The sequence below is a fragment of the Lynx rufus genome, unplaced genomic scaffold (genome assembly GCF_022079265.1).
Source record: "Lynx rufus isolate CCGP_SWC_20201006 ecotype Redwood Valley unplaced genomic scaffold, mLynRuf1.p SCAF_9, whole genome shotgun sequence".
Lineage (NCBI taxonomy): Eukaryota > Metazoa > Chordata > Mammalia > Carnivora > Felidae > Lynx > Lynx rufus.
The window spans coordinates 74,066,709-74,079,912 of NW_025814897.1; the positions used below are offsets into that span (position 1 = coordinate 74,066,709).

The following is a 13,204-nucleotide window of genomic DNA, read 5'->3' on the forward strand; positions in this document are numbered from 1 at the left end:
CGAGCCCCGCGTCAGGCTCTGGGCTGATGGCTCAGAGCCTGGAGCCTGTTTCCGATTCTGTGACTCCCTCTCTCTCTGCCCCTCCCCCGTTCATGCCCTGTCTCTCTCTGTCCCAAAAATAAATAAACGTTGAAAAAAAAAATTAAAAAGAAGAAAATACAAATAGCTCCTAACTTTCAAAAAGGTGCTCAATCCTCATTCATGATATCCAAAACTAGAGGGATTAGAGAGGTCACAATCATCTTAAAGAAGAACAGAGTTGGAAGACTTAACAATACCAGATATTAGAATTTATTATAAAGCTGCAGTCAAGGTGGTATGGTACTAGCCCACATATAGAAAAATAGACTAATGAAAGAGGAGTCCAAAAACAAATTTACACATATAGACAGTTTCTTGATTTACAACAAAGGAGCCTCTAAATTTCAACGGGGAAAGGGCAAACTTCAATAAATGGTTTTGGAGCAGTGTGTGTGTGTGTGTGTGTGTGTGTGTGTGTGTGTTTTAACTAATTCGAAATGGATTTTAAGCCTAAATGTAAAATGCAAAATAATAAAGTTTCAAGATGAACAGAAAGAGAATATTTTCATTTCGTGACCTTGGAGTAGACAAAAACGTTTTAATTTTTTTTAATGTTTATTTATTTTTGAGGGAGAGAGAGACAGAAAGACAGACAGACAGATGGTCAGAGCATGAGTGGAGGAGGGGGAGAGAGGGAGACACAGAATCTGAAGCAGGCTCCAGGCTCTGAGCTGTCAGCCCAGAGCCCAATGCGGGGCTCGAACTCACAAGCCACGAGATCATGACCTGAGCCGGTCGGTCACTTAACTGACTGAGCCACCCAGGCTCCCCCAAAATACCTCAAACCACTAAATAAAAGACTGATAAGCTGGACTTCATTACAATTAAGGATATCTATACATCAAAAGACACCATTAAGAAAGCAAAAGAGCAAGCCACTGACTGGGAAAAGATGTTCGCTCTATATATATATATCTCCAACAAAGGTCTTGAATCTGAAAGACAAAGGATGCCTACAAATCAGTAAGAAAAACATAGGCAAAATCCACTTTAAAGTGTTTGCACTTAAGTTTTTGCACTTAACAAAAGAAGCTACCCAAATGGCCTATAAGCGTATGAAATGGTGCTACGCATCACTGGTTATCAGAGAAATGCAAATTATAATGACAGTGAGGTTCCACACTACACACTTAGCAGAATGGCCTAAATCAATAAGACTGAAAATACCTGGCAAGGAGATGGCAGTTGGAACTCCCATATGTTACTGATGGGCAATATATAATGGGCGCTACTACTATGGAAAACTGTTGAGAAGTTATCTACTAATGCTAAGGATAGGATCCAAAAATCCTACTCTCAGTTACGTACTCAAGAGAAATCAATGTGCATGTTCACCAAAAGACGTGTGTAAGAATGTTCATTGCAGCCTTATTCACAATCCTCAAACTGGAAGCAACCCAAATCTTCAACAGTTAAATGGATCAAGTTGTGGCGTGTTCATACAGTGGACTATTACCAATAAAAAAGAATGACAAGATAGAAGACGCAATGTGTTGGGCAAAGAGGCTGGACACAAAAGAGTACACAGTGCATAACACCATTAATATGAAGTTCAACCACAGGCAAAACTCATTTCTAGAGACAGAAGTTGTAATAGTAGTTAACTCCCGGGGTGGGGTATTGACTGAGAAGGGATACTTTCTGGGGTGCTGGAAATGTTCTGTATTTTGTACTGGGTGGTGGTTTCCTAGGTACACATATGAAAAACTCACCAAACTGAAACTTTAAGATATGTACACTTTACTGTACTTCAATTTAAAAAGTAAAAAAAGACAAAAACCACCTTCAGTAGTTTTTCACTTATCAGATTGGCAAAAATCCTGATGTTTCTTTCTTTTTTTTTTTTTTTAATGTTTATTTATTTTGGGGAGGGGGCGAGCGTAAGCAGGGGAGGGGCAGAGAAAGAGGGAGAGAGAGAGAGAATCCCAAGCAGGCTCCACACTGTCAGCGGAGAGCCCAACATTGAGTTTGATCTCAGGAACCATGAGATCATGACCTGAGCTGAAGTCAAAAGTCGGCTTAACTAACTGAGTTACCCAGGTACCCCAATCCCGAAGTTTCTTAACATACTATTAGGGGGCGCTGCAGAAACAGGTACTCATACAGTGCTAGTGGGAGTGAAAAATGGTATAATTCCTATGAAGGTAGTTCCTATCTTGCAAAAAAGATATACTTACTCTTTGATACAATAATCTATATTTATACTTCAACAGCTCACATATGAAACAATATATATATATATATATATATATATATACACACAAACAAGGTTATTCACTACATTATTACTTAGAATAGCAAAAAGACTGGAGATGATCTACATGCCCATCAGTAGGGCAAGGGTTGAACGAATCATGGTGCATGGGTATACTGGAATATTATGTACCTGTAATAACAAAGTAGGAAGGCTTTATACTGATATGTAAAGACTTCCCAGATAAACTGTTGAAAGAAAAAATATGACACTAATAAGTGTGTATAATATACTGCCGTTTATGTAAAAGGGGAGATAAAAAGATATCTTAGCATTTACTTAATATATCCAAAAAGAAACCAGAAAAATACAGAAGAAACTAATAATAGGCATTAACTGCACATGTGGTAGAAGGATTTTGGGGTGTTGGACAAATGGGGGACAGGGTAGGAGGGAAGTTTTTCATTTTAAATCTTTTTATGCCTTTTAAGTTTGAATCATGTACATGTATTAATTATTCAAAAATTAAATAAGTGAAGTAATTTTTTTAAGAGGTAAGGGACAATGAGAAGGGGAAGAAGAATCCTAAAAGGGGTGGTTTTCCAAAACAATGTCATCAACTTCACAATTCTCTCTGGTTCTTATACGGAGAACTGCTGGATCTGAAGAAGACATTTAAATTTTTTTTTTTAACGTTTATTTATTTTTGAGACAGAGAGAGACAGAGCACGAATGGGGGAGGGTCACAGAGAGAGGGAGACACAGAATCTGAAACAGGCTCCAGGCTCTGAGCTGTCAGCACAGAGCCTGACACGGGGCTCGAACCCACGGACCGTGAGATCATGACCCGAGCCGAAGTCGGACGCTTAACCGACCAAGCCACCCAGGCGCCCCTGAAGAAGACATTTAGTCTGGAAGACAGAAGAAGTTACTGCTAACATGAAGGGGAACTAAATACTGAAATGAAGAGATGACATCATCTTATCTGGTGGCCTTAAAAATAGGCTGGACTGTCACTGGTCTGCAGGAAAGCAGCATCGGGTAGTGGACCACAGGCTCTGAAGTTAGAAGCCCTGGTTAAAGACCTGACATGCAGATTCCTCCCAACAAACTGCTCAGCCTACGCTTCCCCTTCCCGCATCTAGAATATGGGGTTAACAGTAGTGCCAACTCATCCATTCGGTATTAGGATTAAATGAGATAATATAAAGCACTTCTGCTTTGCCAATCACACTGTGCATAGGACCATACAGGCTTTTACTTGCCTCTAAGGTCTCTGCAGTACCCTCGGGCTTGGAGGTATTGCCTCTCAGAGAAGAGCTAGTGTCAAAAAAGATTTAGTTCTCACTATTAAATTCTTACATGACCCTGCTTGATGGGTTTCAAGCCAAGGTCAGACACTGTGCCACACATATTACAAAGATACAAAGGTTCAATAATTGGAAATTATCAGTGAAATGAAGAGAATAAAAGATCCTTACATAGATTATAGCTCCAATTTGGTAGAAGATCTGGCTTTGCTTGGAGGAGGAGGAGGAGGAGGAGGAGGAGGAGGAGGAGGAGGAGGAGGAGACACGACACTTTCCTGCCAAATATCTAACCCTTTAACAATGCCTGTCTGGCAGGCCTGAATGCTCCAGGAGAAGGCCACCAATAATAAAAAAAATATTTTCCAAAGGTCTGTGTGGAGCGGGGAGAGAGGAAATGCAGTCAGCTCTTTTTTCTCTGCAGGAAGGGAAGGCTGAACAACTGCACATCAGGAGAGAAGGCAAACAAATTGCCCATTCAAGCCAAAATAAGCTGCTCCTAGGGGAAGCAAAACAGCTGGAGCCAATTCAGCCAGACATAGAGGTGAGGGCCCCAAAGACAGAGCTGGCCTGGGAGCCAGCCTCTGGTAGGCAGGGATCTTTCTGGGCAAGTGGTGGTCAAATGCCCTCATGTCACTCCTGCTGACCTCAGTCTATGCCCACGAATGGGAGCCAGCCAGCCAGCTCTGTCAGATATGGAGGGAAATCCTAGGTGGGAAGGAAGGAAGGACTAGTGAACCTGCCAAACGAGTGAGCACCTGCTGAGCACCTGTTATGTGGCAGGCACTAAGCAGCCACCTGACATACCTATGCCACTTGGAAGAACAATTTTAGGGGTAGGTAGATTTTACAGATGAGGAATCAGACTCACTGAGGTGGACTGACTGGGCAAGGCACATGGTTAGAAGTGGCCACGCCAGCTGTGGCCAATGGCCTCAGCTCTCTCTTTCCTGATTGTCACCTGAGATTCTCGATCCCTGGCTTCCTCTTTCTAAAGCAGGAACTCACACCACTTCACCATCCTGTCTAGCCATGGTGATACCTGGTGGCAAACACAGAATATGTCAAGAGAAGCCTCATTGGAAAACAAAGGAAAGAACCAAACCAAACTGCAGAAGAAGGGGAAAAAAGAAACCTGGAAGCAAATGAAGTAGCAGAGTGGAATTATTTTGATTCCCTAAGAAAGCGGAAATGTGGCTGCTGTGGGGTTTGCTTCAGGCTGGAACATGGCAGGTTCTGAATCCCCGTCTGGGGCAGCAGACAGCAGAATCCTGATCTGGAACAAATCTGGGCTAGCACTGTTTCTAGGGCTGTTGGGATTTCCAGATCCCCCAGATTGGGGTCCCCAGGCTCCAATTTACAAATCCATTCTGCAGCTATGGTGAGATCCTGCATTGGTCCCTGAAGGGTGAGGAAGATGCTTCCCTCTCTAGCTTTTGAGGTTCCCATCCTGAGCCTCAGGCCTCCTTATACCCATCTTACAATTACTTCCTTCCTTGAAGTCTTAATATATGACGATGACAATGATTATGGTAATAATACCAGCTCACATTTATTGAGCTTCTACTTTTGTGCCGGGCACTGTTAGCACTCTACATAACAACCTTATGAGGCCAATAATATTATATGAGGCGATCAAGGCACATCAAGGCATATCAAATGAGGCGATCAAGGCACCGAGGGGTTAAGCCACTTATAGAAGGTTACATGGCTCATAGGTGTAGGAGCCAGAATTTGAGTCCAAGCGATCTGGCCCTGGTGTCTGTGCTCTTCTTAACCACCACCCATAATGCATCAGGTCCTAGGATATGAGAGTCAAAAGAGCAGTCTTGGAAGACAAGCAGACAGCTCTACTATTTATTGCTACTTGTCCCTGGACAACCTGTTTATCCTCTATAAAATGGGTACAACAAATATACTTTGTGGAGTGTCCATTCTAAGAGCAGATCCTGAGTCATGTCCTTCCATCAGGCTCTATTTCACCTCTTCTTCTGGTCTGTCTATTGCACATTCACTACACATCAAAGCTGTTTCTACACTTGGGGCAAGTTTGGCTTCCTTATACTCTGTTCCAGTCTATTCTATAACTGTTTTGTGCCTATCACATGGGAGACTTAGCACCAGGCGCAGAGAGCCCAGATCTCAGGGAATGAGACTGAAGGCAGAGAAATCCATCTAAAGTCGGCAATGGCAGAAGGGCTGAGGGGAGGAGCTGGCTGTGAGAACCAGGCTTTAAGCCCATAGGAACTCTCCTCCTCCAGCTTGTCTCCCTCTTTTCTGGCCTTCTGCCAAGGCTAACAGGCACTTCTTGTCACTTCCTACAGCACAGCCTGAGCCCTGCAGGGCACCCATGGAGGGCCCCATTCTTCCAGTGGGGAGCCTCTGCTGCCAGCTCACACACAGGCAGGTAAATATGCCCAGAGCCCTGTGACTGGGCCCACCTTTTCTGATTCTGCAACCATTCATTTAACAGACTGTGAGCCAGGACCAGGGCACTGAGGACAAAACAGAAAAATACAGGTCTAACCCCCCAAGAGCTCACCGGCACACCTGCTCTCCGCTGCCTCTGATGTTCTCCTCACCTGGGTAACGCTGGACACCTTTCTAGAATGTTATCATTCCTCTCTCCCAAGTAACAATTACTTCACTAGCACGGTTACACTAACACGCCATTCTCCCCTCTCCCCACCCGGACCAAGAGAAATGAGAAACAAACAGAATTATCCACACATACACATTTCTCTCATACCCACTATAGACCAGGTACCTCACGTGCACCAATCCCCACAGCAATCCTGCAAAATGGGAATTATCCCCATTACACAGATGAGGGGGGGAAATGGGGGCTCACAAAGAGATGCAACCAGTGTGAAGCAAGGCTATCTGCCCGCAGAGTCTATGCTCTTTCTATAGCCCCAGGCTGCCTCTCTCAGCTCAGCCTGCCGCCCTGCGAGCTCTGGCCCCGCCTTCATCTGGATTGTGGTCTTTCTCATAGTTAGATTCCCTACAATCTTCTTGTTTGTGCTGGTCCCAGAGGGAGCCAACATCTCCCCCAGTGCAGTGACAACAGCAGCAGCAGCAGCATCCTAGGCACCACCTCTGATTCTCCGAGTAGCTTGTCTTAATTACACCCAGGCTGGAGCAGTTCCGGAATAGAGTATGTGGTGCTGCTGCGAAGCATGCAGGTTTGCTGTTACATTTTCTCGCTCCTTCTCTGACTCCAGCCCAGTTTACTCCCCACCCCCCTCTGCTGGCTGGCAGCCTACCTCCTCAGCTGTCCTTGGTTCTGCCTCCTTGCACATCACGTTTGGGCCTACAAAGTAGTGCTTCAAAATGCTGCCACTGCAGGCGGCTGAGCCAGTCTCAGCTCAATTCAGAAAACAGAGCCCGAGTCTCTGCCGGGTACCAGGCACTGCTCTGGGTACTGCAAACAGGCAGAAAACAAAAGGAAAATGCAGGGGCCTTGCCCTTCAGAAGCCGAGTCAGAGGCTGGGAGAGAAGTAGCCAGAAACAGAAATCACCAACAGAAGGCTAGCAGTGATGGGTTTGTAATGGGATCCAAAAATATCAGAGCAGGAGGGAACCTTGATTTTCTGTTTTAACCCCTCCATTTTACAGATGGAGAGCTAGAGCCCAGAGGAGGGCAATTACAAAAAATATCAGATAATAACAGTGAACACTGCTAAAACCCTTACTAGGAGCCAAGCGCTATTCTATGTGCTTTATATATATTAACTCCTGGAACCCTCACAACAAACCCTAGGAGGTACGCGCTACTGTCCTCCCACAGAGGGGTTAAGTGCCTTGTCCAAGTTCACATGGCTAGGAAGTGGAAGCCTGTATTGAACTCAGACAGTCGGGCCCCACACTGGTGTCTCTTTAATGCTCTGTGAGATGAGACTAGTCTACCTACAGAAGTAATGAGAAAGCTTCTTAAAGGAATTACTCATAGGCCTAATTATAAAAACAGTGAACCCTGGTTATCCAGAGTCAATTAAGAGGAAACCTCAATTAATCAGAAGCTTGGCTTCATCTGGGAGTACCTGAGTGCCACGAAATACAAGGCAGTTAGGGCAGTGAGCAGAGCCCTATATCTCCAAAGAAAGAGGAAAGTACTTGGAGTAAGGGATTTATTCAAAGAAACAAGAGCAGCCCAATCTTCTTCCTCTTTCATGTCTGGCTTTCTACACATGCTGTCCTCATAGTGTATAAAATCTTTAATATCCTCAAATGCCACTCCCTGGGGGAGGGGAGCCAGCTCAGTTACCTTAAAAAGACGCTCAATGATATGGATAGAAATTTTTAGAAAAGCGGCTTCTAGCCCCATGTCAGGCTCTGTGCTAACAGCACAGAGTCTGCTTGGGATTCCCTCTCTCCTTCTCCCCCACTCATTCTCTCTCTCTCTCTCTCTCTCTCTCAAAAGAAGGAAACATTTTTAAAAAAGAAAAGAAAAGGGGCTTCTAGTAAAGCCTTGGTCAACCAAAGACTTCCATTTCCCAGCATGTCCCCCAACATACGTGCACACACACACACACACACCCTGGCCTTGGGCTAACTGAAAGTCTTCTCTAACTCTGCCACAGGACTTTCAGATCACAGTTAGCAGGCTACTCATTACTTACCAATCACTGCCAGATTATGCTCTGAGCCACAAGAGACCTGTAAAAAGAAAAAAATAAGTTATATTAGAGGAAGAAAATTCCTTGTTCAAGGAAAGATGTTTGACTTCTTCTCATCTGCTATTTGTCCCTTTCACCCCCTAGCCCCACAAAGAACACGACATGTACTCTCATACCTCCTGGCCTTTGCACGTGTGGTTCTTCTGTCTGGAATGCCCTCTCCTCGACTGTCTACCTAGAAAACTTCCACTCATCCTTTAAAGTCTCAACGTGTCCACTGAGACTCCTTTGCTTCTAGGCCGACTCAACACTCCTTTCCTTATGCAACTTGTATGTACCCCACTGTAGCAATTCTCTTGTTGCCTTTTACATTTTTTTCTGTCTCTTCGCTAGACTGCATGCATTTTGAGAACAGGGCTGAGTCTCGGTTAACTGTCTGGGTCTGGGACTCAGTTAATATCTGCCAAATGAGAGAGTGAATGCAAAAACCAAGCACATAAAAGAAAAAATACCCAATACATAAAAGAACAAAGAATCATTTGGGGTTCAGAATCTAGTGTTTTCACCAAGTGAGCAGCACTTCTTGCCTTTCAGTCTCCACATGTCCCAACTGCTACCAGAAGGAAGTAAGCGGGAATATAAAAGCATAAGTGGTTCCCCAGGTACTAATTAAAAGAAACTCTGGACTCCGGAGAAGGATCCTGTGACCTTTATCAGGATGCTCACTTCAGCTCCTACCAAGAGGAAGGCTTCAGGTCCCCATGGAATGTCAATGCTGGAAGGGCCCTGGAGATCATCTAGTCCAATCTCTCTATGTTGCAAGGAGAAAACACAGGCTTGGGAAGAGGAAACAATTTGCTGTGGGTGCCAGAGCAAGTGTGCATTGAAACAAGGACTGGAGCATCTCTGATTCTTCGGAGCTTCAGGCAAGTTCCTTTCTTGATGCTATAGCTTCTCACCCCTTCCCAGTGAAAACCACTTGGAAGTGATATTCAAAGGTCATTAGCACAGGCCCCTGACAGTCAAGGTAACAGGATGAAAAGGCATTTGAGCGTTGGAGGCCTAATAACACACTGGTAGGTGAGAAAGGTCAGCAAAGTTTCTGAGACTTTTGTCTTTGTAAAAGCTGTGTGTTCCAGATCACAGCTTCCACAGGAAACAGAGATACTCGCTCTTAGGTGGACTCCCTGATAGTATCTGGCAAAGAACCACCTGCATATTCCGTCCCAGTATTTCCAGGTGTCTAGTCTCTGAGCTCCCTTGGGGCAGGCTCAGTGTCTAGCTGAGGGGTTCCACCATGTCTCGCCCAGGGCCATACATACAGCACAAGTTCATTATGTGCTTTCTGGTTACACTGAGGCTGGGTGCCTAGGTTCTGCCATAGGAAGCTGCTTAGATTGAAGAATTGGGAAAAACTTACGTGTCTAACAATAGGGGAATGCTTATGTAAATTATGGTGGAGCCCTCTGATGGACTACTATGCAGCTTTGAAAAATAATGCTTACAGTGAAGAAACATGCTCATGATATCCTATGAACTGAAAAATTACACAAAATTACACAAAAATTGTGTCTCAACTCTACAATAAAATGTGAGTGAAAGACCGAAAGAAACTACATCAGAAGTTAACAGTGATAGCCTCAGGGCTAGGAATGAGGTATGCACTGTAAGTATGGTTTTTCCTTTTGCTTTTTCTACGCTGTCTGAATTTTATACGGTAATCTTACAATCAGAAAACAATTATTAAAAATATAGAAAATAAACATAATGCAGCTCCTACTACAGAGGTGAAAATAATAAATAAATATGGCTATAAAATAAATATGTTATAAAATCTGGTATCTTCTGAAGTTGTGGGGAAAAAGGATTTAAAGGACATAATACCTAAATAATAATGGTAGCTGCATTGTGATGGTAGGATTATAAGACAGTTACTCCTATTCTCTGTTTCTCAAATAGTCTTTAACTGTGATGGAAGTAGTCGCGGTGGGGGGAGCAACAAGTGCAGGAATTAAAGTCACCATATACTGAGGATATACAAAAGCCAAGCACCTGGGGCGCCTGGGTGGCTCAGTCGGTTAAGCGTCCGACTTCAGCTCAGGTCATGATCTCACCGTTCGTGAGTTCGAGCCCCGCGTCGGGCTCTGTGCTGACAGCTCAGAGCCTGGAGCCTGCTTCGGATTCTGTGTCTCCCTCTCTCTCTGCCCCTCCCCTGCTTATGCTCTGTCTCTCTCTGTCTCAAAAATAAATAAAAACATAAAAAAAAATTTTTTTTTTTAAAAAAGCCAACCGTCATGCCAAGGCACTCTGCAAATGTAACCTCATCTTAATCACCACAACAGTCCCTTCAGGGAAGCTTGACTGTGCTTATTTTAGAGACAAGAACACTGAGGCCCATACACATTAAATAACTATCATAGCTAGCTAGGTGGCAGTGGCAGAACTAAAACCCAGGACTGCCTGGTCTCCAAGCTTATGTTCTGTACTGTTAAATGTTACTTTTGTTTTAAAAAAATAAAGCTATTTCATTTTACAAAATGCATACAGAGAAAGGGGCTGCCTCTGACTGCCAGGGCTCACCCTGGGGCTGCGGGCTGCAGAGCTGACCAACCTGGAGGACCAGGGGCTTCCAGAAACAAGCCAGTGACAAATGCCAGTATCAGGTAGCAGATGCTGCTCTGAATTAATGAGCGAGACACTGATGAATGGATTTTGTCAAGGCAACGTAGAGCTTGAAACTCAAAGCTCCCCACTGCTTCTTGCTGTACGTGCAATGGCGTAGAGGTCAGGAGACCGAACACCACAGGCCACAAAATCCCAGTGCCACACTCCTTCAACAAGATTGTATCAATGACCATTTGCTTCATATTGCTCCTGTCAGCATATACCCAACCACCCAGCTGCAGGCAGCTTTCTAGAAGACTCTGTTAACAATGGCAGCATGCCCAGGAGGAAGAGGTTCGGAGCCAGGAAGCCAGGTGAGTCCTAGGTCCTCTCCTTTTTGGCCCTGAGACCTTTGGCAAGATGTTTAACTGCTCAGGCCTCAGTGTTCTCGGGTGTAACAGGTAGATAATAGCGTCAACCCGTCTGCCTCACAAAACTGCCGGAGGACAAATGAGACACTCCATCGCCTCACAGCCATTTGTCTCACCTTTCTTACATATGAATCTGAATGTCATGCCTCTATATAAAGCCCTTCACAAGCTCCCAGCAGTGGCTTGCAAGCCCACAATGAGTAGTCCCCTGTTTGGCTCTCTGGCCTCACTTCTCTCTGCTACTCATGAACCCTCAACCCCAAATAACATATTCCTTTTTTTTCCCATTCACACTACAGTACATTTTTTCTAAGAATATGAGGCAATTTCAGGCTTTTATGTGTGCTTTTTTCCTTGACTCGAATCTCCTCCCTCCCACTGTCTACCTAGCTAAATCCTTTAAGACTGCCCAAACATCACCTCCTGGTAAAGACTTCCCTGAGTCTCAAGGCTGCTCCACCCTACCTACCCCCACAGCACTATACATCACGGCCTTATCACATATGAGATGTCTATTTATGAAGTGTGCGTGTGTTAAGCACCTCTGTTGCTCAGACATCCAGCAGAGTGCCTCCCCAGTAACGTCTCTGTCACACAGCCCAAGTATACAGGGCGTGAAGCGGGAGGGGGGAAGGGGTAAAAAGATGAGGGGCCCAGAGGAGTTAGGTGATCTCAAGACAAATGAGTAGGGGTGTGGTCACCCCGGTCCAACTGGAGACAAGCACTGAGATGCACAGTGAGGCAGGAAGGGAACAGCACTACAGGAGCACAGTGTACAGGTGACAGGAGCATGAAGAGTAGAGTAGAATTGTTTCAGGAACTCCAGCATGGCAAAGTGCAGTAGAGCAGCAAAGGAGGTCAGCCTCGGGAGACGGAGTCCCGCTACAGAGAAAGTAGGTTCCGGGTTGCTGATCGGGGACTTCAGGCAAAGGGGGCACACCTCCACACAGGTGAGGGGAACAAAAGTGGCTGTGGAAACCTGTCATGACTCAGTGCTGCTCAAACGTGAAAGGGGTCTGCTCTGTTCAGGCACCTCAGCCACAGGAGGCAGGAGTGCAGAAAACAATTTCCAAACTCCCAACTGCCTCCCCGTGGTGCCAAGATCCTCCAGAGAGCCTCCTGCCAGGCTAGACTCCATCAGTTCTTGGGAAGAAAGTCTCTACTCCCCTGGGGGCTGGCTCCCACTAAATACAGTTGGACAGGGATGAAGTGACTGGTAGTAGATGCCCAGAGAATATGTGCTTGCTTCGGCAGCACATATACTAAAATTGGAACGATACAGAGAGTAGGTGCCCAGAGAATATATGCTGAATGTATTAATGAGTTGAATGAATAACTAAATGAATAAGCAAAAATTACATTAACGTGAAATATCTGCCAAATGCTACATGTAAGTACTCTAGCTCTGGTCAGTACTGTTCTACCATTTCTAAACACAGGTGACTGTCCCTTACTGAGTGCTTATGGCCAGGCACCTGACTGCTTGGCCTGTATTATCTCATTTAAACTTATACCAAACCTAGCACATAGGTTCTTTTGTTACAACCGTTTTACAAGTGAGGTGACTGGGGTTCAGAGAGTACAGTCACTTGCCCAGTATCTTACTGCTAGGGAAGGTGCAGGATTCTATGATCTTTCCGATTCCACTTTTCTGTCTTCCCAACCGTTTTAACCTTCCTGTTGGCAAACAGGATGTAAATAAACCGCCCACCCAGTTCCAGTTCCTTATAGCTGGCAATCATATGCCAGTTAGCAAGGGATCTTAAACTGGGACAGCCCTAGACTTTCAAGGCCCAGACAACATCCTCCTGGGGCCAGGAAGGCCCACCCCTGGACCAATCAAGAAGCTGCTCCAGAGTTTTCTCTTGGAGGAAACGGCTGTACAGTGGCAACAAAGCTTTGCTCCTGCCCTCCCTGTGGAAGCCATCACCTTGCGGGTAACTCCACCAGATAGTTCAACTCTGAACA

At 45.0% G+C, this 13,204-nt stretch overlaps 1 protein-coding gene across 1 annotated transcript in view; it reads right to left on the reverse strand.

The window, feature by feature from the left end:
- SERGEF (secretion regulating guanine nucleotide exchange factor) overlaps positions 1-13,204 on the reverse strand; it is a 238,023-nt gene that overhangs the window by 82,736 nt on the left and 142,083 nt on the right. Inside the window, 1 exon segment of the mRNA XM_047071819.1 lies at positions 8,205-8,241. Coding sequence (XP_046927775.1) covers positions 8,205-8,241 — 37 coding nt within the window.